General features: G+C 57.3%; 1 protein-coding gene across 3 annotated transcripts; it reads right to left on the reverse strand.

Moving 5' to 3' along the window:
- Nucleotides 1-710: 710 nt before the first annotated feature.
- RHBDL1 (rhomboid like 1) lies at nucleotides 711-26,496 on the reverse strand. Of its 3 annotated transcripts, none has more exons than XM_030578878.1 (8): nucleotides 26,414-26,496; nucleotides 15,731-15,898; nucleotides 14,127-14,351; nucleotides 13,675-13,823; nucleotides 8,857-8,969; nucleotides 4,351-4,451; nucleotides 3,534-3,594; nucleotides 711-1,940 (listed from the first exon to the last, which is right to left on the reverse strand). In XM_030578878.1, exons 2-8 carry the CDS (start codon nucleotides 15,803-15,805, stop codon nucleotides 1,669-1,671), a joined length of 996 nt encoding a protein of 331 aa, XP_030434738.1. In that variant the 5' UTR covers nucleotides 15,806-15,898; nucleotides 26,414-26,496; the 3' UTR covers nucleotides 711-1,668. The 3 variants fall into 3 exon arrangements, with proteins under 3 accessions (XP_030434738.1, XP_030434737.1, XP_030434736.1); XM_030578877.1 differs by lacking the exon at nucleotides 26,414-26,496 and adding an exon at nucleotides 22,285-22,511 and having other exon boundaries at nucleotides 15,740-15,898; XM_030578876.1 differs by lacking the exon at nucleotides 26,414-26,496 and adding an exon at nucleotides 22,285-22,511.
- Nucleotides 26,497-26,802: the final 306 nt, after the last annotated feature.

The raw sequence follows: 26,802 nt of genomic DNA on the forward strand, positions 1-26,802 counted from the left end.
TGCCTTGGTGCAGCCGGTCCGCTTCCAAACCGCACCAAGGAAGCATCTCTATACTCTTGTGCTCCACACCCTTCACTTCCTCACCCTTGTGTCCCGTCCCGACACAAAGTGGCGGGACCTCCTGCAACCCCTAGAGGGTGAGGAGCCCCGGTGAGCCAGCCTCTATTCTACCCTAGTCCCGAGGCCCGCTGGGGATATCAGTTGGCAGTTCCTCCATGGGGCCATGAGCACGGGCGTGTATTTGGCGCGGTTTACCCGTCCCAGACACCTGCCCCTTCTGCGGCATGAGGGAGACCCTGGTGCACATTTACTTAGAGTGCGCCAGGTTGCAGCCCCTATACCAGCTCCTCACCAATATCCTGTTACGTTTCTGGCTGCACTTTTCCCCTCACCTCCTTCTCTATGCACTCCCTATCCGTGGCCCCACAAAGTCGCAGGACCTCCTGGTCAACCTCCTCCTCACCCTGGCTAAAATGGCCATCTACGCAACCAGGGAGAGGAGGTTGGCCAATGGAGACTCCTGAGACTGTGGGGCTTGTTTCCGGTCCTTAGTCCGTTCACGTATACAGGCGGAGTTCCTCTGGGCGGCGTCCACTGGCTACCTTGATGCCTTCGAGGAGCAGTGCGCGCAGTCTGGGGTTCTCTGCTCGATGTCCCCGTCAGGCTCCCTTCTTATGACCCTCTGACCACACTCCTGTCCCTGTTCTTTTATTAGTTGTCCCCCAAAATCAGTGGAGTTCTGAGGTCCTGTAGATCCTCCCCTTAGGCTGGGGTGGGGGGGATCTCCCAATAGGTACAGAGACCAGAGCTTGACATGGCTGTTTCCTAGGGATAAAGGAAAGATGGGCTCCCTCCTGACCTGTGGCTACACTTAGCTGCCATCAGTCCCTGAACCCAGCTGTATTGGCCCTGTCCTCTGCAGAGTCAGGAGGCATCCGTGGCTGCTGCTGTCTGCCCTTTCTCTGCAGGCCATGGGCAAATGGAGTCCCCTTGCTACTCTCTCCTGGGCCTGGAAGCAAGGAGCAAAGATTTCATGCAGGGAGCTTTTCCCCCTTACCGTGCTGTCCCCTCAGGGCTCTGCCATAAGGGACTGCATGGAGAATGGGTGCAGGAATGGGGAGAAGCAGGAAAGGGGGAACAAAGGGCACTAGAGCGAGGGAGAGAATCATCTTCACATGGGATCAATATTTTACTGGGGTCCCTGCTGTTCTGGTGCTGCCCACAGCAGGGTAGCTGGGCTGCCCTGCCCCCATGAGAGCGAGGGAGAGGTAGGAGCAGGAAAACTGTACATTTATGAGGGAGCATTGGCATACCCAGCCTGGCACAAGGGGCAGGTCTGCTGGTTCACTCCCGCCCACCTTCACCTGGGAGCACACTCATTCGCTCCAACGCACCAGAGTGGAACTGCTTTCCGGACGAGCTCAGAAGGGGGGCTGTATCGGGATTTGCAGCGGACAGTTTTCCTTGTTTCTGTGTCATGCGTCTGTTGCCTCCCAGCCTCAGGCAGGGGCCGAGGAAGATTCAGTCCGGCATCCAGGTGAAATAACACACCAATAGAAAAAGTGTGTGGCTGGTACCAGGCAGGGCTCCAACTGGGAAAGTTGGCACCCGCATCATCTGGGTTTTGGCACTTTCAGGGTGGGCGTTGAGGGTCCGGGGGGGAACACGCTACGGTGGAGGAGGGATCTGTGTCCCCAGCAGGTCATAGGCAAATATGTTCCAGAAGACAGCAAAGACGAGGAAGGTAGCGTAGGAGAGCAGCACCACCCACCAGACACACTGGTCCTGCAGTTTCTCCTCATAGCTGCGCAGGATCGTCAGCCCCATGCTGATGCCCACAATAGCGCCTGCCAGATGGGCCATGAAGCTGGGTTGGGGGCCAGAGGCTGCCAGAGGTGGAGAGAAACGGAGCCAAACAGCACGGCCCACCTCAGAGCTCACTGCAAGAGGGAGGACGAAGAGTGAGACTGTTCGCCACAACTCTGCTGAGGAGGCTATTGGCCAAGAGCTACCGCTGCCCTAGAGAGTCTCCCTTTCTCATGCCCCAGTCACTTCCCCTGCAAGTCAGACCCTACTGAGCCCCAGCAATCATGCCCACTGTGCCAGGCCTCCCTTCTCCCAGACACAGGCCAGGGGTTCCCGGTGGAAGGTTATGCAATTCCTTACCATCAGCATCTGCATATCAGTGGGGGTGACAAGCCATGGGAAGTGGTGGGCTCTCCATGCCTGCGAGTCCCTACACTGAGCCCGGATGCCTCTCTAAAATAAATGCTCTAACTCATCCCACCTCTTAGTGGGGGTCACAGAGGTCTATGGGGGTAACAACCACCTGCCCTTCCTTTTGGCACATGGGAAGAGGGTAACATGGGGTCCTGGCACAGAAGAGGGTGAGAGCTAGCTCAATCATAACATACTGCGCTTGGGAGTAGTCGCTTACAGAATAGGGAAGATAATTCCCCCCAGAGCAGGAAGCTCTGGGTAGTAGGGTTGCCAGGCATCTGGTTTTGACCAGAACGCCCAGTTGAAAAGGGATCCTGGTGGTTCCGGTCAGCACCACAGACCAGGCCGCTAAAAGTCTGGTCGGTGACACAGTGAGGCTAGGCAGAATCTCTGCCTGCCCTGGTTCCGCGCAGCTCCCTAGCTCCGTGTGGCTCCTGGGAACTGCAGCCAATGGGAGCTGTGGGGGTGGTGTTTGCGGGCATGGACAGCGTGCAGAGCCCCCTGGCCCCTCCACCTGGGGGCCACAGGGACATGCCACCACTTCCAGGAGCTGCGCAGAGGCAGGGCAGACAGGGAGCCTGCCTTAGCCCCACTGTGCCGCCAACTGGGAGATGTCGGAGGTAAGCACCGATCGGCTGGCCCCTGTGCCCCAATCTCCCTCCTGCACCCCAACCGCCTGCCTCAGCCCTGCACTCCCTCCTGCAGCCTAACACCATCCAAGAGCTTGCACCCCTGACCCAGCCCTGAACTGCTTCCTGGAGCCTGCATCCCACACCCTCTCCTGCAACCCAAACCCCTGCCTAAGCCCATTCCTGCACCCCGAACCCCTCATCCCCGGCCCTACCCTATAGCCTGCACCCCCCAGCCAAAGCCCTCCTGCACCTCAACTCCCTGCCTCAACCCAGAGGCCCCTTTTACACCCTGAACCCCTCATTTCTGGCCCCACCCTGGAGCCCACACCCCCAGCCAGAGCCCTCACCCCCTCTTACACCACAAGCCCCTGCCCCAGCCCAGTGAGAGTGAGTGAGAGTGGTGGAGAGCAAGCGATGGCAGGAGGGGGGATGCAGTGAGTGGGGGTGGGGCCTCTGATAAGGGGCGGGGCAAATTGTTTCATTTTCTGGGATTAGAAAGTTGGCAACCCTATTGGGTGAGGTTCTCTGGCTTGCATGATACCGGCGACTGGACTAGGTGATCAGATTGGTCCCTTTTGCCCTTAAAATCTCAAGACACCACAGTGCCACCAGCAGCCTCACCCAGCTAGGCTCCCACAGGCCGCGCTCTCCGTTGTCTGATCGCATCCGACACATACTTACTGCACACCAGAGCCAGGACCATCCGGAGCAGCTTGTACGGGCAACGCATCCCCGCCCAGTTCTGCGGACAGAGACCCCAAGTTACGGTAGCACGAGAGCTGTGGCCCGAGAACCCCTTTGGACCATTTCAAAGTGGGGATGGACCTGAGGGCAGCCGGCCAGCTTGTTGCTCACCATTTGAAATGGCAGCAGGAGCGAGTGGCGCTCCATGTGCGTAGGGAGCCCACTGCCTGCCCTCAGCCGCCATGGAACAAGACATGGTGGCCAGAGCCAGCTTACAGGACCTGGAAAGCCGGGGGCCTGTGCTGGGCCCATCAACACAGTGATAGGACAGCCCAGGGGAGGCCTACCCCACACTGAGCCTACCAGAGCTTGGTAATGGCCCAGGCAAAGGCTTCTCCATGTACCTATTAAACCTCTCCCACTTGGCATTGCCCCCCATGCCAATGCAGTGCCCCCAGCTGGTGCTGGACAGGGGGTCAAGAATGAACCGGTCCCTCCTGCTGTGCTAGTCCCCCGGCTGGTTATGTATCAAAAGACACGGACCAAAGCTAATTGGCACGTGAGCAGAAGGGTGACTGACAGTGACTCTGCAGGTCCAGACAGACCCCTGACCTGCCATGCTGCTCTCCCCAGTGCCTGGTCAAATCCTCTTTAGCCTCATCTCACTGGGGGCTCCTGGCCAAGAGATGTCCTCTCTGCTGTCCTCTGACCCTAAGTGACACCAGATCTCCAGTGCTGGGGAGGAGAAGCAGATCAGCCACCTCCTAGTCTGTCCTTCCCCAGGGGTGGCCTGACTGCAGAACCAGGTACCTACCATGACAACGTTGGCCAGGTGAGCGGAGCAGAGGGCATAGACACCTCCCGAGCCTCCGACCAGAGGGGCCCTCATGTCTGTGATGGAGACAGTCAGGGAGCCTGCGGACAAGAGAGGAAAGGGGGTTACAAAGTGGGGGAGAGAGGATCACCTTGGGCAGGACTAGACCCCTCTCCTGGGAAGGACGGGGTGGGGGGTGCAGGGCAAACAGGTTCTCCAGGGCACCAGTCGTTCACTCACTCAGGATCCAATTTGAATGGGAGGTTTCCATGCTTGGGCTTTCCCGCTCCATCTGCTCGCATGACAAACTCAGTTACACACGCTCCACCTATTTCCCCCACCTATCCCCCCAGCCCCAGCCCAGCGTGGTAACTCTTAGCACAGCCAGCACACACCCCCAACCTCCCCCACTGCAACTTGAGACTATTGTTCCTTGTTCTGTCATCTGCCACCACTGAAAACAGCCGAGCTCCATCCTCTTTGGAACCATCCCCTATCAAATCCCCTCTCACTCTTCTCTTCTGCAGACTAAATAAGCCCAGTTCCCTCAGCCTCTCCTTGTAAGCCATGTGCTCCAGCCCCCTAATCGTTTTCATTGCCCTCCGCAAGACTCTCTCCAATTTGTCCACATCCTTTCTCTAGTGGGGGCCCAAAACTGGACAATTCTCCAGATGTGGCCTCACCAGTGCGAAATAAAGGGGAATAATCACTTCCCTCGATCTGCTGGCAACGTTCCTACTAATGCAGCCCAATATGCCATTAGCCTTCTTGGCAACAAGGGCACACTGCTGACTCATATCTAGCTTCTCATCCACTGTAATCCCCAGGTTCTTTTCTGCAGAACTGCTGCTTAGCCAGTCGGTCCCAAGCCTGTAGCAATGAATGGGATTCTTCCATCCTAAGTGCAGGACTCTGCACTTACCCTTGTTGAACCTCATCAGATTTCTTTTGGCTCAATCCTCCAATTTGTCTAGGTCACTCTGAATTCTCTCTCTACCCTCCAGTGTATCTACCTCTCCCCACAGCTTAGTGTCATCCATGAACTTGCTGAGGTTGCAATCCATCCCATCATCCAGATCGTTAACAAAGATGTTGAACAAAATCAGCCCCAGGACCAACCGCTGGGGCACTCCACTTGATACCAGCTGCCAACTAGACATCGAGCTGTTGATCACTACCCGATGAGCCCGACGATCTAGCCAGCTTTCTATCCACCTTATAGTCCATTCATCCAGCCCATACTCCTTTAACTTGTTGGCATGAATATTATGGGAGACCATATCAAAAGCTTTGCTAAAGTCACAGTACACCCAGGTGATTTGACACCTCAAAATACATGCAGTGCATACACACACATTGGGCTGAATTCATCCCGGCTTGATCCCTGAAACCAACAGGGTTACACCAGCGATGGACTTGGCCCATTAGGATGACTCGTGGGCGACAGCCCCACAGGGCTCTTCCTGGCTTTTTGTGCCGCTCTGGAAGGAGTGGAGGTTCAGAGCAGAGGATGGACACAGCTCCCTGTACACCTCACCCACTGCTGCCCTGGACAGCTGTGCTCGAGCTGACTCCCCAGAGCAATTTGATCTAAGGCCACTGGGCTTGACAACAGCAGGATCTGGGCCTGCATCGTGCCAGGTGGGAGACAAGAGCTGTCCAGGGAAGGAAGCTGTGCCCCACACTGCGCTGTGTGCTGCCTCTCCCAGTTACGCCACCATGGCTTTGGGGAAATCAGACAGTGCTCCTCATGCTGCTCTCAGTGATGACTAGGGAACCGGGGAATGCCCATCACCATAGTACCTAGGCATCAGTCCTGGGGAATCAGGCTGGGCCCCACTTCGGTCTCCATCTGATGCCACTTCCAGTATTGGCACCGTGACTCTGGAGAGCAGGAAGGGTTGATTTTAGCTGCCCTCAGTCCCAGACAGTCCTCTGCTGAGGCAGCAGTTTCAGGGAGCAGAGGCGGCGATTTGGTGGGAATTAGTAACCCTGATATCTAATCCCAATCTCATTCCAACAACATTATGGATGAGTAATTTCAGCTGCTGTGCTAATTGCCCAAGGGCTTTGCAAACAGCTCTCCGTGCAGTCGGCAGCATATAAAAGTGCTCTAGCTTTGAGGCAGCCTTCCCCAACTGCCTTGCTGGTGCACGGAGATTTTCAGTCATGCTGCATTTGAAAATGCCCAGCGTTATAGCCCAGGGTGCAGCACCACCCTTGGAGACCAGCCGTGCAGCAGGACATTGTGAAAAAGGAAACAGGATCAAATGAACCCAGGTAACCTCCAACACTGAGAACACTCTTCACAGTTACAGTGCCACAGGTGTGCACGGTGCTTTAAAGACCCAGCCCCTTTAGTGATAATGGTCTTACACTTATATAGCTCCTTGCAGCCCGGAGGATCCCAAAGCCCTTTACAAATGTCACCAGCTGAGGTGCAAACTATTTACAAGAGTCACTTCCCCACCTGGCTCTGGGGAGGTGCTCAGCAGCTGTGTAACACAGCACTTTGACACTGGACAACTATTTAGGGCAGGACGTGAGGAAGAACCAGGAAGCCAGGCAGAACTGCACAGGGAGTAAGGCAGAAGGAATGCAATTACCAGAGTTAAAATCCCCCTGATGCCCTCTACTCTTGTGTAAAGTGCCAAGGGATCATTACTGCCTCCCAAGGGTCAGGGCCTCCCCTTTTAGATTTCACCCAAAAGATTCTCCAGCAGCATAGTGTCCTCTGCAGCATTGATCTGGTACTGACTCAGGCAGCTGGAGCCACCACCACCACTTCCTGCATCTCTGGGTGGGCTTTCCCATCCATGATGAAGTCTATTGAGATCACAGCCCAAGGTGTTAGGAGGGTAGCGACAGTGGGGTGGGGAAAAAGTCTGGTTCCAATACTTCCCCCAGGGCTCCCCCAGTTTCCATGGATGCAGGATAGGCCACGGCAGAAACAATGGTGCAGGACTGCAAGAGAAACAGAGATCTCTGAAATGAGGATGATGGAGTGGCTGGGGATTCTACCCTCCACCCTGATGCCAGCTAGTTTCCACCTTATGACCACACAAATCCCACTGGTTTGAAACAAAGCTATTGCAAGAGGCTGGCACAGGCCTCAAAACTAGGTCACTGGTTCAAACCCAACTCAGCCATGAGTGAGAGTCATGTGACAGCTACTTTGGAGTCTCAGAGCTGCTCCCGAGGGGCACAAACCCATCATGCCTGGCCCTGATTTGCTCCCATTTTTGGCAGCAGAGGGGCCTTGCACGGAATATTCAGTGGAGACTAGCCTTCCTTCCAGCCTCAGGTCCCTCCAGGTCAGGCTGGGCAGACTAGGGGAGCTGACACTGCTCCTGCCACCTCTTCTGCAGCTGCAGAGTGGACTTGGCTTACAAGGACATGGACAATTTCAACCACCTGAATATAAAACCCAAAGCTGGAGACCCTCCTGCATGTAATTCCCAGGGTAGCTAGAGGAGACTCCATTCGCTGTGGGGCATGTGATGAGAGCTAAAAGTTCCCCTTCCATCCAACAGAGGGCAGTGATAGCACACACACAGCCACTTTACTACATGCTGTCCTGGGCAGACAAGATGGGATCATAGCCCTTCCTCAGTGTCCCAGGGCTGGCTGCAGCTGGGTTCCCCAGCAGCAGGGTTACAGTATGGGGCTCCACTCTCCCCATGCACTCCAGATATCACAAGGACAATATTGAGACCTACAGGAGGGGCTCTGAACCCCTGTTAAAGGGAGCCACCCCACTGCAATCACTATCTGTGTCTGGTTAACCCAGATCCAGTTTACAGGAGAAGGGAATGGATCCATAGGAAGGGGACCTCTGGGAGAAGGTCAATAACCAACCGAAGCTCAGCAGAGATCTGGGTTGCCAGATCTGCAAGCCTGACAAAGCCCAGCTCTCCTGGAAATTGGGCATGAAGGGCAATCTTTCCCCAAGCCTGCTGTCCTCAGCCATTTCAGTGGGGCCCCGCCTGACCTAAGGGTGGGTAATGTATCACAACAGCTCTAATTCGTTATTGATTTCAGCTGGAGGCACTGACCCGCCTCCTTGGAATAATAGAGACAGAAATGCAGAGCTCTGACAGCTTAGTGGGTGGGTGTGGGGAGGGCCCAGGAGCAGCCTGCACCAGCAGGAGGAAGAGGGGAAGGCAGGAGAGAACATGGGAAGGGAAGGGAAGGGAAGGGGAAAAGAAAGGAAAGGATGGGCCAAGAGAGGAGGGAAGGAGAAAAGAAGCTGGCAGGAGAAGACAGCTGTGAGCTCTCAGGCTGACTGCCATAGTGTAGGCACACGCCTGGGCCTTTCCAGCCATCTCAGGAGGGGCCCAGGGGACAGCTGAGGACTCAGTTGTAGGGGGATCAGTCACTGTGGAAATAGGGGGGAGCAAACAGCCAGGCTGGCAGCAGGAGGGGGTCTGGAATGAGCCTTCGCTGCCAGTGCAGGGGAAGGGAATACCTGCAGGAGCAGCCTCCAGCCAGGCACTCCCCACCCACCTGCCAGCACTCCTGCCAGGTAGAGAAAGCTGATGCGTAAGATGCCATGGACCATCTCCAGGGGGACCCCAATCATGAGCTGAAGGAGGGCGTTGAATCCCAGCTGTTCCAGCCTAGACAGAGAGACAAGGAAACACGTTCATCCAGCAGCAAGTCAGCACTGACCAGGCAAGCAGAGGGCCCCAGCACAGGGCGGGGTGGGATGGTACACGGTGCCCAGTGCAGGAAGGCAGTGGGTTAAACCCAGGGCTCAGGATGGATCAGAAAGTTTCTGGGAATAACGATGCAAATTGTGACTCTGGCCTAACCCTTCCCTTCTGAGGGTTTTAGGATCCCGTGCTGGCCTCAGCACAGAGCAACTAGGCCCAACCCTGGGAGATCCTGGTGAGCACCTTAAATTCCCACTAGCTTCAGTGGGAGGTGGATACCCGCTTCCTCACAAGATCCTCCCCCCCAGCTCAGCCAGTATGCTCATCCCTGAGCAGGGAGGGCCTCCATGTGGGGGAAGGGAAGGCCGCTCTTCATGGCCCAGCTCTGCACATCTGCAGCACCTCGTCTCTCAGTACTTTATACACACCAATGAGTCCTTCCAGTACCACTGTTTTACTGAGCAGGAGCCAAAACACAGAGGGGCAGTGACTTGCCCCAGAGCACAGGCTAAGCTAGTCGCAAATAGAAGCTCCTGCCTCCCATGCACCCTCGTGTAGCCCAGACCCCTCTCCTGCAAGCCTCACTCTGATGGCTGCTGCCAGCCACATCTGTGGATATCCACCCAGGAGGGAACTGAACTGAGCCCACCTAACCTGGGCAGGATTGGAAACAGAGACCAAAAAGCTCCCTCTTCCAGGACCTGCCCCCTGAGCCAGCCCATCCCATTGCAGCATTGCTGCTTGTGCAAACACCACTTCCAGATTACTCTGTTTTCACTTGAAGCCTTGGGAGCCAGTGGCCACATTCACCCACTGAACTGAGACCTCCAGGGGCCGAGGGTGGAAAGTCTGGGATAGGAAGATCTGGCTGCAGCCTCCTGCCATGGGGCCTGTTCCCGGGAATGCCCTGGGTACACAGCAATGAGTCCTGGCCGAGCCCTGAAATGCCAGGCAGCCTCTAGGGTCCTACTGACATTGGCATCGGGGATCTATTTCAAGGCAACACTGCCCCAGGGCCAAATGGGCGATGTTTCACCAAACAGCCTCCAATCAGAGGGCAGTTTGTTGTTAATCCCACCAATCAAGAGGCCATGATAAGAGTCAACTGCAGCTAATCCCACCAAGCGGGGGATCAGCTGCAGTTGACCTTTGTCCTTCCTTTCAATGATAATTATTTATATCATCCCTAATTGACATTCTGTGCTGTTACCACGCTGGTGAGCCCCACAAACCCGTGGCCTCTGCACTGAGAGTGTCTATGGGGGCAGGAGATGGCTATTGTTCCCCTTAGACATTAGCTTGGGAAGGACTCGAAGCCATGTCTTTCCTGCGCTGGGGCATGGAGCTGCGTAACTGAACAGCCTGCTTTGCTGCTGCTATCCATGGCCATTGCTGGTCGATGGCCCATTTGTGTGATCCCTCTTCCCTCTTATTCTGCTTTGAGCACCAGTGCGTGTGTGGGTCTGGAGCCGTTCTCCAGAGAGGGCTGGGAGAGGGCTGCAGCGGAGAAAAGTCAGGCTGACTGGGGAAAGCAGCCATAGGTGCGGCCACACCCCAATCAGGCCACAGCTGGCCCTATAAGAGGGCTGAGGGCCAGAGGCAAGGAAACTCTCTTTCTAGCTTCTGGAGAGAGAAGGACCTGACTGCAGGGGAGCTGAGAAGGGTATCTGAGGTGGAGCAGTGCTGGGGAAGGGCAGCGGGTGCTGGGGAGCTCCAGCCAGGAAAAACCCCAGGCTGCAGGTCTTGCAAAAAGAGCCAAATAGGTACTGGGGCTGCAGAGGGGCAGCCCAGAGATAGGCAAAGGCAGCAGGTCCTGACCCACTTGCCGATGATGAGTGGTTTACAGACTGCAGTTAGCCCCAGTGAGTGGGGGCTAGATGATGTCTGGCAGTAGCCACTGAGGCAAGGTGGGTTTAGGGGGTTGGGGGTTCCCTTGGGAGGGGAGACCCAGAGTGAGGGGGTTCTGCGGTGGGCAGAACCCCTGGGTAAAGGGCACCGGGGTCTAGGAAGGACATGGGGCCAGTGGCAGCAAGACACCAACCTGCAGAGGGTGCTCCAGAGGCTGGAGAGCTAATTCCCTGGACAACCAGCAGGAGGTGCCACACCGGTGAGTTGTTGCCCCGCCACAAGGTGGAAGGGCCTGGACTGTTAGTAATGCTGGGCCACCAGTGACGTTAGCCCTTTCTCCAGTTGGGGAACTGTCTGCTCCACAAATCTGACCCCCTTTAATACAGTTTGATCAGCGTCGTGTGCAAATGAATTTCAGATGGTGGGCTGCTCACCCACTGTCCCAGCAGCCATTTGATGCTAAATCTCTGCGTATTTACAGTCTTTTCAGTGGGACTCATTTCCATCCCAGCTGGTGTGCTTACAAGTGTTAATGAATGAAGCCTTACATGCATCCTCTTTTACAGGTGTGGAAACTGAGGCATGGAGAGACACACTGAGCAATTTGCCCCAAGGTCACACAGTGAGAAAATAGTGGAGCCAGGACTAGAACCCAGGTCTTCTGACTCCAAGTCTTATCCACAACTGCATCCTTACTTGCTCTTTGGTCACTGAAGTCACCTGGTATTGCTTTTGCTTCCTGATTGGACGATCTCTCCTTTATTATCTGTCTCTGCCCAAAAAGAATGTCAGTTCATTGCAAGACAAATGTGTTGAGTCAAGTTTTGGCCACTGGCCCAAATTTGCTTTCTGTGAAATTTGACCGTCTGGATATTCAAACAGCAAATCAGATCATTCTCCCAGCCCATTGCTTTGACCCTTCCACTCCATTGTCCAGAGCTACTGGGGCGGGAGAGGGGGGGCAAGTGGGGCAATTTGCCCCGGGCCCCACAGGTGCCCCGTGAGCCCTGGCCGAGAATCCCTAGAGGTGCCTGTTTAATTTTCACTCACCCGGCGGTGGTCCAGGTCTTCGGCGCCACTTCGGCGGCGGTCCTTCACTTGCTCTGGGTCTTCGGCGGCACTTCAGCGGGGGGCCTTCAGTGCTGCCAAAGACACGGAGCGAGTGAAGGACCCGTTGCCGCAGACCCGGAGCACCACCTGGTGAGTACAAGCGCCACACTGGGTGGCACCTTTTTTTATGTCTGCTCCCCTACTTTGCTCCAGGCCCCCTGAATCCTCTGGGCGGCCCTGCCTCTCTGTGTGTCCCTCCACTGGTTTCCCCTTCTCTACTGCCTCCAACATACATTTCTGGCCTTCACTTTCTAGATCCTTCGTGTCCTAGCCCCAACCAACCTGTCCTCTCTCATTGTGCATCAAAAGGTCGACTCCCGCCCCCGCTTGGCCCAGGAACCCAGCCTCCATCGCCCACCTATTACGCTTTCAAATGAGCACTTTTGTGCTTTCTCCCCTCGCACTTCGGAGAAGTTCCCATTGCACAGGTGCAAAGCCACTTCATTGTCCTCCTTCCAACTCTCCCTTGGCATGAGGCCTACAAAAACTGGACAGTGGTCAGGCTGCAGGCGCACTGAGATCACTGCCTACCATGGAGACTAGTTTTGTCTCACTGTTCCACCCCCATTTCTCTGTCTGTATCTGTCTGGCATCCCTTGTCTTCTACTTAAGATTGCAAGCTGACTGACTTTTTGTTCTGTCTGTATAGCTCCTAGCACCGTGGGGTCCTGTGACAAGGGGGTTCTAGATGCTACAATCATACAAAAAGTAGTAATAATAATGATCAGAATTAATAACAAAGAAGGGCTGAAAAACCAATTGAGGCTAAATTCTAGTCCCCAGAATGTAACTCTCGCTATTCATCCAGTTCAGAAACCCCTCCTTGAGTCTTATGTCCTTTATTACCCACAAAGCTTGGCACTGCGCTAGTAGCTGCAATACAAGCTACCCCCTCACATCCCCCGCCGTGCCCTCACAGAGGAAGTCTACACTGCAGCTGGGAGCCAGCCTGCCTCCCTCCCAGCGTGGGTAGAGACAGACACATGCTAACTCCGCTTGAGCTAGGCCTCCAAGACTAACAACGCAGGTGTTGTGGCATGGAAGAGGCTTCAGCATGACCCCAGAGGGTTGGGTGGACAGCCCAGGTTGCTGCCTGTACCACAATGTCCACCCTGCTATTTTTAGTGTCCTACTCAAGCAGAGCTAGCACAAGCATCCCCCCCAGCTGCCATATAGAGAGTGCAAACAGACCCTCAGCAGTGCCTGAGCCCTGACCTGGAGGGACCACACCTACAGGGGAGAGGGTAGGCCAGCCTCAAAGCCCACTCAGCCCTTGGCCTCTCTTCTGACACTGCCAGTGTGGCGCTGGGTGCACTAGGAATGCACTGAGACCCACCACCTCACTCCACACAAGCTAACAGAACGCCCATCGGGTGAGAATACCTTTCAGCCGCTCCTGATCTGAGCTGGAGACAAGCAGGCTGCCTAGAAGTGACCAGTTCCCAGGAGCCATCCAGTGCCCCAGGAGATAAATAAAGGGTTCTAGTCCACAGTTTAGAGCAAGCAGAGCGAGCTGTCACCCATACCTTGACCTTAGTCATGATCTGCAGGCTCTGTGATCTCCAGAGGAGAAAGAGGAATTGATATCCCAAGTTCATCCAGTGCTGGGCTGCCCCACCACCCCACCTGCTGCAGTGAGACAGGAACACAGTCTCACCACACCAGCTGAGCTGCCTACCCCCAAGGGGCATGGGGAGTGGTATATCCTTACCCAACGTGCATGAACATATAGGTGAAGAATCTCCAGGCCCGGGCTCGGTGCCCCGGGTGGTATACCAGTGGGCTCTTCATGTACTCTGGGTGGTAGGTCTGCAGGACCCACCGGTTCAACCGGGCCCCGTAGCAGAGGAACACGATGATCTGTAGAAGGAAAGGGGCTAGTTGTCAGTTATAACCAAAAGGAATTCCCCTCTGTAATGCTAGGCTGAGCTGAACCTGGGATACCCTTGCCTGCTGCCAGGCTGAGTGACTCCGTGACATCCTCCTCCTGCCCTGGCTTTGGAGCTCAGCATCCCCCAGGAAGGTGCCTAGCGTGGACTGTTTCGTTGGATCACATGCAGGTGCCAAGGAGCCCCTCCCCCAGTGACTGGTTGGTAGGACCACCCCCTCTCCCACAGCGGATACAAGGGCAGGACAGCAGGTCCCCAGGAGCACTCAGCATACCTGGGTCAGCGTGACGGCTGCCATGAAGATGGGCGGAGGGCAGGTGCGGTGCTGATAGAAGTACCAGCGCCGGTCCATCTCGCAGGGCAGGATCTCATAGGCCACATAGCGGACAAAGCGCTTGTAGAAGCCCAGGCCAGTCTCGTCCAGCAGCACGTCCCGGGGCAGTGCCCTCTGCCCATTGGCAATGGCTCGTTTGAAGCTACTGGAACGTTTACTGCTAATCTGCAGAGAGAGACCGTGACGTACGCAGCCCGCCCAGCTACTCCACTCCCAGCCTCTGCCAGCAGGGGTCAGCCCCGGGCAGGGATTCCCTGTCCCATTCCTTCCAGTTCCTGCAATCATCCGAGAAGCAACCAGGCCTTCTCCATTCTCAGCTGAGGAGAGGGGAGGAAGGGCTTCTGCTGGGGCCGTGGCGAGTTTGGGATTCTGAGCACACAGCGGGGACAGGGACAGCATGCTAATGTCTCTCTCTTGCCGGATCGTTTCCTCACTCGGCCAAGGCAATCAGGAATAATTTATGGAGAATTAAGGATTTCTCTCTGCACAGTCAGTGGTGCCACCTGCTTTAGTCAAGAGCTCAGCAATAAAGGGGGGAAATATTTTTTATTTTCCACCTCCCTGATTGCTTCCCCCTTGGAGGCGCCTCACATGGGTCCTGAACCAGCAACTTAGGTCAGAGTGCCTGCTACAGACAAAGCCCTACCTCCCCAGCTGCAGCCGCGAGAACAGAATGGGGCCCTACCTGTGAGCTGTCCCACCTTCACCCTGTAGCAGCCAGTGATCAGGATGGCTCTCTATGGGGGAGTCACAGGATTTCCCCTCCTTTTGCTCACAACTGTCCTTTCCCCTTGTCCAGTGCTGGCACCACATGGCCAGCCCTGGGGAGCCCTCCTGAGAACAGCAGTCAGCAACACAAACCACCCCCACCATGTCTCAGCTCAGGGAGGGAGCGGCTCTGCTTGTGTGGCCCGTGCCATGCTGGGCCTCCCCGCTTGGCGATGCTGGTTTGTGTGGAACAGCCTTTTGTCCCCCGGGAGCTGAGCTGAGACCTCCCCAACTCATTTGACACAGGCCAGCCAGCAGGGAGTACAGACTTGGAGTTCCTTCTCCAGCACCCTTAGCCCAGCTGCCCACAATGGGCACTGGGCCAGCTGGAGGGATCCCACCGAATGGGCTTCATTCCTTTCTTGCAGCAGGCGTTCTGGGAGAGTGGTTCCTGCCTGGGAGCCACACCTTTGAGTCTCAGGGCCACATTCAAGCCTGGCGTAAGCAGGGGCAGAGGGTGCTGACATTGGCAGGAGCTGGGATTGCTTACACCAGGATTGAATTTGCCCCATGGTCTCTAACACTGAACTAAACGGAGGGCTGGGCTTTGCACTTCCCCTCTCTAAAACTCCTGCCTTTCAGTGGCAGGTCCATGCACATGAGCGATGCCCATCTATCCTTCAGTTGCCATCCTGGGCCTGCCCTCTTGGGGGTTGAGGGATTGGAACTGCCAGGTGGGTTGTTTCAGCTGCAGTATTTCCTGGGCAAAGCATTCCCCGGCAGCATGCAGAGCTATGGCACTTGCGCAGTGCCTCGGGGCTGTTACTAGTACTCACGTTACTGACCAGGTCTACCAGCTCCTGATAGCAGATCTGCCCTTCATCGTTGCTCTGGGCCAGAGCCACCAACATCTCCAGCTTGGCAGGATCCAGGGGCAGTTCATGGCTGTGCACCAGGCTGGCGAAGGTCTCTACACCAATGAAACCGGTGTTGTCTGGATCAAGCTGCAAAAGAAACCAGAGTCACAGACAAAAGGTGTTAGCTCCAAGCATTGGGAAGATGGCATTGAGGCTGGAGTAGATGGGAACTCCCCTACACTAGGACTCTTTCACTGTTCTCCCTAAGGTCACTTCTTCTAGGAGAGGCTGGCACTGGTGTTGCTGTCAACTTGTGGGAAGTGGTGTGGCTGGGCGCTGCCCCGCAGCCCGTGTTCTGCTACAATGCCTGGCACAGTCATGGAGATTTTTAAAGCAAAGGATTTCAACGATGGGTTTTACTAACCCTGGAAACCCTCAGCCCAGCTGCTCTCTCTCTCACTCTCCCACATGTGTGCGGCCAAGGAAGTCTAGGACATGAACCAAGAGCTCCTGAGACTCAGTCCCAACCACAAAACCCTTCCACTCCATCCCTCCTGCACAGCTCCTAAGATGGGAGAGTGGGCTCTGATAAAGGCAGGAGAGAAGGTTATGGGGTGATGTTGCCCTGTCTCACTGGGCACACTCACTAACATGTGCGGGGCTCAGGCAGTTGGAGCTCTGGAAGGACAAAGAGAGGTAAGTCAGCATGTGCAGGAACCCGTAACTCTAGCACCCTTGTTTATGACACTCCTGCCTCTTACTCCTTCACCAACAAGCCCCCGGATCTTTGCAGGTCAACTTCCAGAAAGCAGAAGCAGCGCGTAAAATACGGGGGCCCTGGACTAGGAGCCAAACTCACAGGCCTTCAAAAGACTTGGGGAAGGGGGGTTAGGATGTTCTTCTAGCTCTACAAAGGACAATGTTCACCCAGTAGGCTACCCCTTCAGACTGCTCTACATTTACTGGGAAAGCACGGCTGGAATCAATAATCAGTTGTGATTACAGAATTCAGAACCAAGGTGTCCAAACCCTGAGTCCTCCCAGAAACTTCCCAGATTCACACCAAGTCCCAACAATTCCAGCTGCAGTATGAGCAATGGATCAACTCTGAAGACCTTGAACCCGAATTAGGACACACAGCCCAACATTGCTCCCAACTTCTTCTGAGCTTTCCATGCAGTTTAAGAACAAAAGAATGGCCATACTGGGTCAGATCAAAGGTCCATCTAGCCCAGGATCCTGTCTTCCGACAAGGGCCTATGCCACATGCCCCAGAGGGAATGAACAGAACAGGGTAGTTACCAAGTGATCCGTGCCCTGTCGCCCATTCCATTTCAACGTGTCCACATCTGCACCCTCCTCTCAGCTCCAAACTCTTTGAGATCCAATGCCCCTTCGGTGTGCAAATGGAGGGATCTGCCAGCTGGTGATTCTGATGGGCTGACGAGCAGGCCTCTTTCAAGTTCTCCTTTGCAATTCCCACCCTTTCCCTCACACTCTCCTCTCCTGCTCCCACTTCCAAAACAGGGAGCCAGACTCACACCAGCTCAGGTGAACAGACCCCTATCGAATTCCCCTGGCGCCACCTTCAGCTCTTCCAAAAGTGTCACGTCCTCACTCACCCAGAGCAAAGCCACAGTCATGCTGGATTTATCAGGAAGGTTTGTATCCAATTTCCTCCTTGAAAAGCACTTTGAATAATGTGGGGGAAGGGCGAGTCTTAAAAAAACAAAAACCAAAACATTTTGGAAGGACAAAAAGAGTCCGTGTGCTTAAGTCCCTGCCGAGGGCATGACAGAGGCTGGGTTCTGCCCCTGGGAGGCAAAGCCAGTAAAACAGAATTATTCTGCAAATAATATTGTCTCTGTCATCTTATTCTCCAGGGAACGAAATGCAAAACGCAGAGCTCCCTGGCAATGTCCTTGTGGAATGGGCACGACGGAGAACGCTGTGGGACACGGACACACACGCGCTATTCTGGTTTGAGCTGAGGGAGACTGTGACCTCTCCATCCCAAAGCTCCCTGGGGCTACTGACAGATCTAGCGGAGACTCTGCATCTCAGCCTGGAGGGTGCAGCAGCCGCAGAGAGGGCCCAATCCAGTGCAGGGGAAGGGCACGTCTTCCTTTGGGAGAGTGAGGCTGCCCCTCCCCCCGCCCCTGCAAGAGCCTGAGAAGGGGGATTACAAGGCAGGGGGATGCAGCATATGGCCAAATTAACCCTTTGGAGGCTGTGTAGATCACAGCACCTAGACCGTGCTCTAGACAAGGAAAGCGAGTTACAAGCAGAGCTCTCTAGAACAGAGGTTCTCAAACTGTGATCCGCGGACCGAGCTCCATTCAGGTGGCCACAGATAGTTCCCTCTAAGGTGTGCGCCTGGGCGGCTGCAGGTGACAGAATGAAGGGCCACCCACCTAATTAGTGGAGCCGTGCAGGCTCGGCTTCACTAATTAGGTGCCTGGACTCTGGAGAAAACGCACATGTAAATTGAGGTGGTGGCCTTGGGCGGAATAGGGGGTAGGTGGGAGGGGCCAGTAGGATGAGAAGAGGGGGTGGGGGGAATTTGGGATGTTCAGGGCTGCAGTGGCCAGAGAAAGAGGCGACTTTCCTCAGCTCCAGGACTGCGGCTGCCACCGTTGGAGAGAGAGGGAGAGACCCCCCCCTCTTTTCCAGCCCCAGTTCGGGGGTTGCCACGGTGGGGGAGAGAGGGCGCATCCATCGTATTAGAAAGGTAAGACTACTGACATAAAAATATGAGCGGTGTGCTTTTATTTGTAGAACAAAAAAAGTTGTTTATTTTTTTATATAGCACTTTGGATACTTTACAATAATTAGCTAACTGTGCAAACAACATTTGGAAAGATCGTTAAGTGGTCCGCCGAGACCCTCAGCAATTTTCAAGTGGTCTGTGGAAAAAAAAGTTTGAGAACCGCTGTCCTAGGGGTTACTGCCTCTCCACAGCACTTACAACTCATCCTTCATGTGGCTGGCCATGTGCAATGGGCTACAGTTCCAGAGCCTGGTGTGCCTAGGACGGCTGTGCTGTAGGATGGGTGGGGCAGTGCTCCAGGAAGCAGTCAGAGCGGCGGTGTGGAGGCAGTGTCTCTCTTTCCCGCCTCCCCCCCCCCCCCCACACACACACAATAAATCCCAGGTCAGGTGCCAATTCCACTTTTACTTTCTCCTTGGAGCCTGCAGTTCACTGCACACTGGGCCTAGTAAGGGCCAGTCACAAGGAAGCCGTGATATCTGTGTTCACCGAACAGTGTCCCAGGTAGGCAACCCTTCAGCATAAGCAGCCACATCCAAGTATGGGCTAGTGGATAAATAGCTACGGTGCTGGATTGCAACTCAGGAAACTTGGGCTCTGGTCCCAGCTCAGCCACAGACTGACTGGGTGGCCCTGCCCAAGTCACTTCACCACTCAGTGCCTCCTTGTCCCTTCCCTTCTTCGTCTCTCTAGGTTGTAAGCTCTAGCACCTGTCTCTTACTATTGTATGTACAGCGCCTAGCGCACAGGGCCTCCGATCACACTTGTGGCCTCTAGGTATGACTGTAATACCAGGAATAATCCCTAGAGAACATTCCAGTACCACTGAGTCTGTCCTCTAGTTAAAGACCCACTGCCCCCAGGCAGCCGCTTGTCCCCTCTCCCTGGGTGTGACAGCAGGGCCTCCATTTAGCTCACTAGATTCAATAGCTATTCACCTGCTCTTCCTGTGGCTAATACCATTGCCACCACTGCCCCCCAGCACCACTCAGCAAACCCACATGCCCTCGCCCATGCACACCACACACAAATGCAGACCCAAGCACACAAAACACCCGTCTGAATGCACACATACACACTGCACATGCCAGATGCAAGCATATGTGTGCACACCCATCTACATGCAGATATACACACTATGTCCACACTTAGGATCACACACTTGTTCTGCATAGGCGCACACATACAGAGGGAGATTCAGACGTACTATACCTCCACATCTCGTGTACACACATGCCCGTACATGTACACAGAGATGCACACAGACCATACCTCCACATCTCATGTCCATGCATGCCCACACACGTACACACGGAGATGCACATAGACCATACCTCCATATCTCGTGTCCACGCATGCCCACCCACATACACATTGAGATGCACACAGACCATACCCCCACATCTCATGTCCATGCATGCCCACACACGTACACACGGAGATGCACACAGCCCATACCCCCACATCTCATGTCCATGCATGCCCACACTCGTACACACAGAGATGCACACAGACCAACCTTCACATCTCATGTACAGGCATGCCGACCCACACGTACACATGGAGATGCACAATATACCCCTGCACACATGCCTCACACATATGTATACCTGCATGCACATGATACACACAATAAATATGTATGCCTGCACCCTCACACACACACACACACACACACACACACACACACACACAGAGTCCACACAGGCACACACCCCAGGTGAAAGCACACTCACCCACCTGAATATGCACCTAGGCATATCATACACACAGTACACACTTAGAACCACTCACATACTTACATATGGGCATGTACACTTGCTCCATGCTTGCACGCTACACACGGAGATGCACGCATACCATGCATGCACAAGTACATACACACACAAACACACACCCAGATTCTCTCTTTCCTCATGCATTTCAGTGCAAATTGGCCAGCCCATAACAGACCAAAGCAGCAGCAGCAGCAAATCATTCCCCCCTCAGTGGCCTGCAGAGACCCCATCTCCAGCCACATTCCAGCACCTGTGGCCTGCACCATCCCAGATCAAACAGTCACCACCAGTGATCACGTCCTTTGCGCCTAAGGCTGCAGCACTACAACTCCCACAGGGCACTAGGGCTGGGCAGTTTATTCAACCTCTAGCTGCTGAGAAATGTTGGACGTGGAGGTGGCAGGATCTGAGGCCAATGTCCTCTCCTAAAATGCTCTCTAACCTTCGGCCAATCATCTAGGCCAGTGGTTCTCAGCCTATTTACCATTGTAGGCCGCATATGCAGCTCTCTGTGTGTTGTGTGGGCTGTATCCACAATATATGTACTACCTGTATGGCCCTGAGGTCACCTGGGCTACAGCTATGTGCTGATTGGGCCACAAGTGGCCCACGGGCTGCAGGTTGAGAACCACTGCTCTAGGCTGAGTGGCATTACTGCCCCCTTGCCTCCAGAAGTGTAACAGGTCCCGGCTCTCTCCCTCATGGCAACCCTTTCCTTACAGAGATGTTTAGACACATTTGTACCACTCAGCTCCTGGACGTTCAGCTCAGATCCCACATCCAATTGCCAGTGAGATGCCTGGTAACCCAGCTCCCTCCTCCAAAGAGGTTATGGGACTTGCCCAAGGTCATGCAGTGAGTCAGAGGGATAATAATTGAAACAGGAACTCGGAGTCTAAATTCCTAACTGAAATTAACGACCCATCTCCCAACATCAGAATCCCTGGCAGCGCAGGGGACTGGCTAAAGAGACTGAGTTTGACTGCCAGAGCAGATGAAGGGGTTCCAGCTGGGGATCAGTCAGAACCGAGCACTCAGTGCCACCAAGGGTTAATGCATTAGGAGCCAATCCTGCAATTGGAGCAGAGGGCTCAATGCAACACAGTGTTAACGCATTAGGGCCCAATCCTGTGGTTAGATCACAGGGCTTGCTGCCACCAAGTGTTAATGCACTGGGGCCCAATCCTGTAGTCAGGTCACAGGGCTCAGTGCCACCATGTGTTAATAAATTAGGGCTCAGTGTTTCCAGGTGATGGACACCCCTCACCCACTCTTTGCCCAGTCTGAGGGCAGCTGCTCCTGCACCTCACCAGAGCAGGTCCTTAGCCTCGAAGCGCTAAGCTAGAGAGCTCTGGGCTGGGATGAATGAGGAGATCAGAAGTGAAAGGAGCTGCATGGCCTCTGAGGCTGCTGGCTACATCATATATTTGCCCCTCCACTGTTCGAGCAGGTGCCCCGATCCAACACCCTTGGCAGCCAGTGGTTCAGGAGGTGCCCCCAGAGCTGGAATAGCAGGGTCATGGCAGGCCAGCTTCGAAATGCCTCTGACAGAGTTGCGGGGGGGATGTTTGGCTCTCATTAGCGTAAGCCGCCCCCTCGGTGCCAGCAGGCACCGCAGCCACGCTCACGAGCACATCCGCTCTATTTCGGAGGCGTGACAGAGACGGTGCTGGCAGGGGACACCAGGGCTCCCCCCCCCCGATGCCACCATGAGGGGGAGACAGACCCAGAGGTGCACATGGCCTGGTCTGCGCGATGCCATGGAAGGGCTGGTGCCAAGCCACGAGCTAACAACACGGCGTGAGGAGAACCCACCAGGGAGATACCAAGGGGATGGGCACAGAGCTGGGCTGGCAACCTGCAGAGAGCCCCTGTTCCATCCCCACCCCCCTGGAAAGTTACCCCCTCCCCAGGCTGCGGGGCTGGCACCCCCCGAGCCGAGCGAGAGAGGAGCAGCAGCCGCTGCCTTGGAAATCAGCACTCACCTGCTCCTGGATGAGCTGCAGCAAGGAGCTCCTATCCATATACCCGCCGGGGCTGGCTGGCTGCAGGGGCGGCCGGCTGCGGGGCTCATGGGAGGCAGGAGGCGGCGGGAGGCAGGTTTGCTGCTCGCCTCCCAGGGCGCCGGGAGCGATGGCAGGGAAAGGTGCCGGGCTGCAGCCGCCGAGCCAGCCCCGCGCTGCTGCGGAGCGATCGGAGAGCGAGCGCCGCTCCACTCCCGCAGCTCCGGGGGCGGGGGCCGGCGAGAGGGGCTGGGGGAGACGCGGGGCCGGGAGCCAATGGCAGCCCAGCGGGGGGAGGCGGGGCAGCCGCGGAGCGCTGAGCCCACCGGAGCCGGGAGCGACGCTGCAGCCTCTGGCGCTGGCGAGACACCTGCGGCCCGGCCGCCGGGGAGCGCACGGGGCGGGGTGCGCGGCGGGGACGCAGCAAACGCCGGGCGGTCAGTGGGCTGCTCTGGGCAGCTCCCCGCCTCCAGGGCGGTACCCAGCCCGGGCACAGCGCCCCCTGCCTCCAGTGTGGTACCCGGCCCGGGCACAGCGCCCCCTGCCTCCAGTGTGGTACCCGGCCCGGGCACAGCGCCCCCTGCCTCCAGTGTGGTACCTGGTCCGGGCACAGCGCCCCCTGTCTCCAGGGCGGTACCCGGCCCGGGCACAGCGCCCCCCGGCCTCCAGGGCGGTACCCAGCCCGGGCACAGCGCCCCCTGCCTCCAGTGTGGTACCGGGTCCGGGCACAGCGCCCCCTGTCTCCAGGGCGGTACCTGGTCCGGGCACAGCGCCCCCTGTCTCCAGGGCGGTACCCGGCCCGGGCACAGCGCCCCCGGCCTCCAGGGCGGTACCCAGCCCGGGCACAGCGCCCCCTGCCTCCAGTGTGGTACCCGGCCCGGGCACAGCGCCCCCTGCCTCCAGTGTGGTACCCGGCCCGGGCACAGCGCCCCCTGCCTCCAGTGTGGTACCTGGTCCGGGCACAGCGCCCCCTGCCTCCAGGGCGGTACCCGGCCCGGGCACAGCGCCCCCGGCCTCCAGGGCGGTACCCAGCCCGGGCACAGCGCCCCCTGCCTCCAGTGTGGTACCGGGTCCGGGCACAGCGCCCCCTGTCTCCAGGGCGGTACCTGGTCCGGGCACAGCGCCCCCGGCCTCCAGGGCGGTACCCAGCCCGGGCACAGCGCCCCCTGCCTCCAGTGTGGTACCCGGCCCGGGCACAGCGCCCCCTGCCTCCAGTGTGGTACCCGGCCCGGGCACAGCGCCCCCCGCCTCCAGGGCAGTACCTGGTCCGGGCACAGCGCCCCCTGTCTCCAGTGTGGTACCTGGTCCGGGCACAGCGCCCCCTGTCTCCAGGGCGGTACCCGGCCCGGGCACAGCGCCCCCGGCCTCCAGGGCGGTACCCAGCCCGGGCACAGCGCCCCCTGCCTCCAGTGTGGTACCCGGCCCGGGCACAGCGCCCCCTGCCTCCAGTGTGGTACCTGGTCCGGGCACAGCGCCCCCTGTCTCCAGGGCGGTACCCGGCCCGGGCACAGCGCCCCCTGCCTCCAGTGTGGTACCTGGTCCGGGCACAGCGCCCCCTGCACCCTGCATCCAGTGTGGTACCTGGTCCGGGCACAGCGCCCCCTGCCCCCCGCCTCCAGGGCGGTACCCGGCCCGGGCACAGCGCCCCCTGCCTCCAGTGTGGTACCTGGTCCGGGAACAGCGCCCCCTGCACCCTGCATCCAGTGTGGTACCTGGTCCGGGCACAGCGCCCCCTGCCCCCCGCCTCCAGGGCGGTACCCGGCCCGGGCACAGCGCCCCCTGCCTCCAGTGTGGTACCTGATCCGGGCACAGCGCCCCCTGCACCCTGCATCCAGGGCGGTACCCAGTCCGGGCACAGCGCCCCCTGCCCCCTGGGCAGTACCCAGGCCAGGCACAGCGCCCCCTGCCTCCAGGGTAGTACCTGGCCCGGGCACAGCGCCCCCTGCCTCCAGGGCAGTACCCGGCCCGGGCACAGCGCCCCCTGCCCCCTGTCTCCAGGGTGGTACCCGGTCCGGGCACAGCGCCCCCTGCCTCCAGTTCAGTACCTTGTCCGGGCACAGCGCGCCCTGCCCCCTGCCTCCAGGGTGGTACCCGGCCCGGGCACAGCGCCCCCTGCCCCCTGCATCCAGGGCGGTACCCAGTCCGGGCACAGCGCCCTCTGCCCCCTGCATCCAGGGCGGTACCCAGTCCGGGCACAGCGCCCCCTGCCCCCTGGGCAGTACCCAGGCCAGGCACAGCGCCCCCTGCCTCCAGGGTGGTACCTGGCCCAGGCACAGCGCCCCCTGCCTCAAGGGCGGTACCCAGCCTGGGCACAGAGCCCCATGCCCCCTGCCTTCAGGGTAGTACCCAGCCCGGGCACAGCGGCCCCTGCACCCCTGCCTCCAGGGCAGTACCCGGCCTGGGCATGGAACCTGCTGCGACCTGCCTCCAGCGTGGTACCCAGGCACAGCGCCCCCTACCCCTTCAACCAGGGCAGTACCCAGCCCAGGCACAGCACCCCCTGCCCCTGCATCCAGGGCAGTACCTGGTCCAGCCACAGCACCCCCTTCCCCCTGCATCTAGGGTGATACCTGGGCACAGTGCCCCCTGTCCCCCTACATCCAGGGAGGTACCTGACCCAGGCACCGCACCCCCAGCCCCCCTGCAGCCAGGGCGGTACTGAGCCCAGGCACAGCAGCCCCTGCCCCCTTTATCCAGGGCAGTACCTGAGCACAGTGCCCCCTGCCCCCTATAACCAAGGTGGTACCTAGTCACAACAGCCCCTGACCGCTGCATCTGGGTGGTACCTGGGCACAGTGCCGCCTGCATCCAGGGCAGTCCCCAGGCACAGCACCTCCTGCTTCTCTCTAACCAGGATGGTAGCCAGACACAGCACCCCCTGCCCCCTACATCTAAGGTGGTATCTGGGCACAGTGCCTCCTGCATCTGGGGTGGTACCTGGGTACAGTGCTCCCTGCCCCCTATAACCAGGGTGGTACCCAGGCACAGCATCCCGTGCTCCCCTGCATCCAGGGCGGTCCCCAGGCACAGCACCTCCTGCCCCTCTCTAACCAGGATGGTACCTGGACACAGCACCCCCTGCATCCAGAGTGGTACCACTGTACTAAGCCAATATCTGTCTCTCCACCTGTCTCCTGGGCCAGACCAAATTGCTCTCCCTGCTGGTGTCTCAAGTGAACTGTAAGGTCTGGCCTGGCCTGCAGATGGGCACAGCTGTGGGCATAAGAGGTGCAGGGTACATGACTAGCTGTTGCGTGGGTGAGCCGCATTCATGGGAGTGGGGTGGACAGGTATTTGAGATGTAGTTTCATTGTGATGGCTGCATGAGTTTGAGCTCCTGGCTCTTTGGAGCTTCCTTCCCTAGTGTGATCCTCTGCCTTGAGATCCCTCAATAACTTCACCTCTCAATAACTGCCATTGAGCTGTGTGTCGGAGATAGGGGATGCTGGCAGCAAGGAGGCAGGTTACTAAACTGTGGAATCCTCAGAGTCTGGTGCTGTGAATATTCATCTACTTCCCAGCTGTACCAACGCATTCCATAGGGTGCGCAACTGCAGGCAAGATGCCAGCTCTGCTTCAGCCCTGCAAGAGAAGGGCCAAGGCACATGCCTGCTAGAGCCCGACCCAGATGGAGGGGCTTCACTTGGAGCAGTGGAGGTAAAGCCAGGCTGTGAGTTCCTTTGGGGCTGGGCTTCTCCTGGCTGATGCTGCTGTGGGGCAAAGCTGCCACCGGAGGTGCTGCCATTGGGCCTGGCCTGAGTGCGGATAGGCAGGCTCAAGGAATAAGAACTCCTCCCCTGCCCCGGCCTCCCACAGGTAACCCTATTCAAAGGGAGCATGGGCCCTTTGCTTTAATCACAACCTTCAGCTCCTGCTCCCACATGAAGCTGCTGCTGCAGTTCAGATTCCCTCTCACAACACTCAGCCTCTAAATCTTTGCCTCCAGGGATCCCAGCAATACAGCAGGGTAGCTCGAGGGCGCCCTCTGGAGGAGTGCTGAACACTTACAGTAGCAAGCACCATTCAGCGGCTTTTCTAACCATCACAGCCTCCCCGGAGAATGCAACATTGCATTTTAAAGAGGAAACTGAGGCACAGGGAACTGGCTTACCCAACTCAGTGACAGACGGATCCCAGCAGTTCTGGCCCCAGCCCCGACTCTAACACAGGCACACACACATACAGTGTGTGTGTCAGGAAGGGGTGGTTTCCTGCTTGAGGCACTGGCCTTGTAGCCTGCACACGTTGGGCTAGTCACTGATGCCGTGAGCCCCTCCCCTCTGTTTGCCTCCCCAGGGAATGAGGATACTTTCCTGAGGAGCAGAGAGGCTGAAGGTAGCCAGGTTTGGCAGGTGCTTTTGGATCCTTGGTGCACACGAAGGGCAAAAGGCTGGTTGCAGTAGCAAGCCCGCTTCGCTTCGAGTGCCGCCTGCCCCACGCTGATTGCTAACGCAGAGCCCTGGGAGAGACAGAACTAATTCAGCCTGGTTAATTAAAACC

The sequence above is a fragment of the Gopherus evgoodei genome, chromosome 10, assembly GCF_007399415.2.
Source record: "Gopherus evgoodei ecotype Sinaloan lineage chromosome 10, rGopEvg1_v1.p, whole genome shotgun sequence".
NCBI lineage: Eukaryota > Metazoa > Chordata > Testudines > Testudinidae > Gopherus > Gopherus evgoodei.

Excerpts from the sequence above, each read along its gene's own strand:
- RHBDL1 (XM_030578876.1), bottom strand. The coding sequence starts at position 22,323 with ATGGATAGGAGCTCCTTGCTGCAGCTCATCCAGGAGCAG. Across the intron at positions 13,824-14,126 it reads CAGCCGTCACGCTGACCCAG|ATCATCGTGTTCCTCTGCTA; the intron begins GTATGCTGAGTG and ends TTCCTTCTACAG. Across the intron at positions 3,595-4,350 it reads ACCTGGCCAACGTTGTCATG|AACTGGGCGGGGATGCGTTG; the intron begins GTAGGTACCTGG and ends CTCTGTCCGCAG.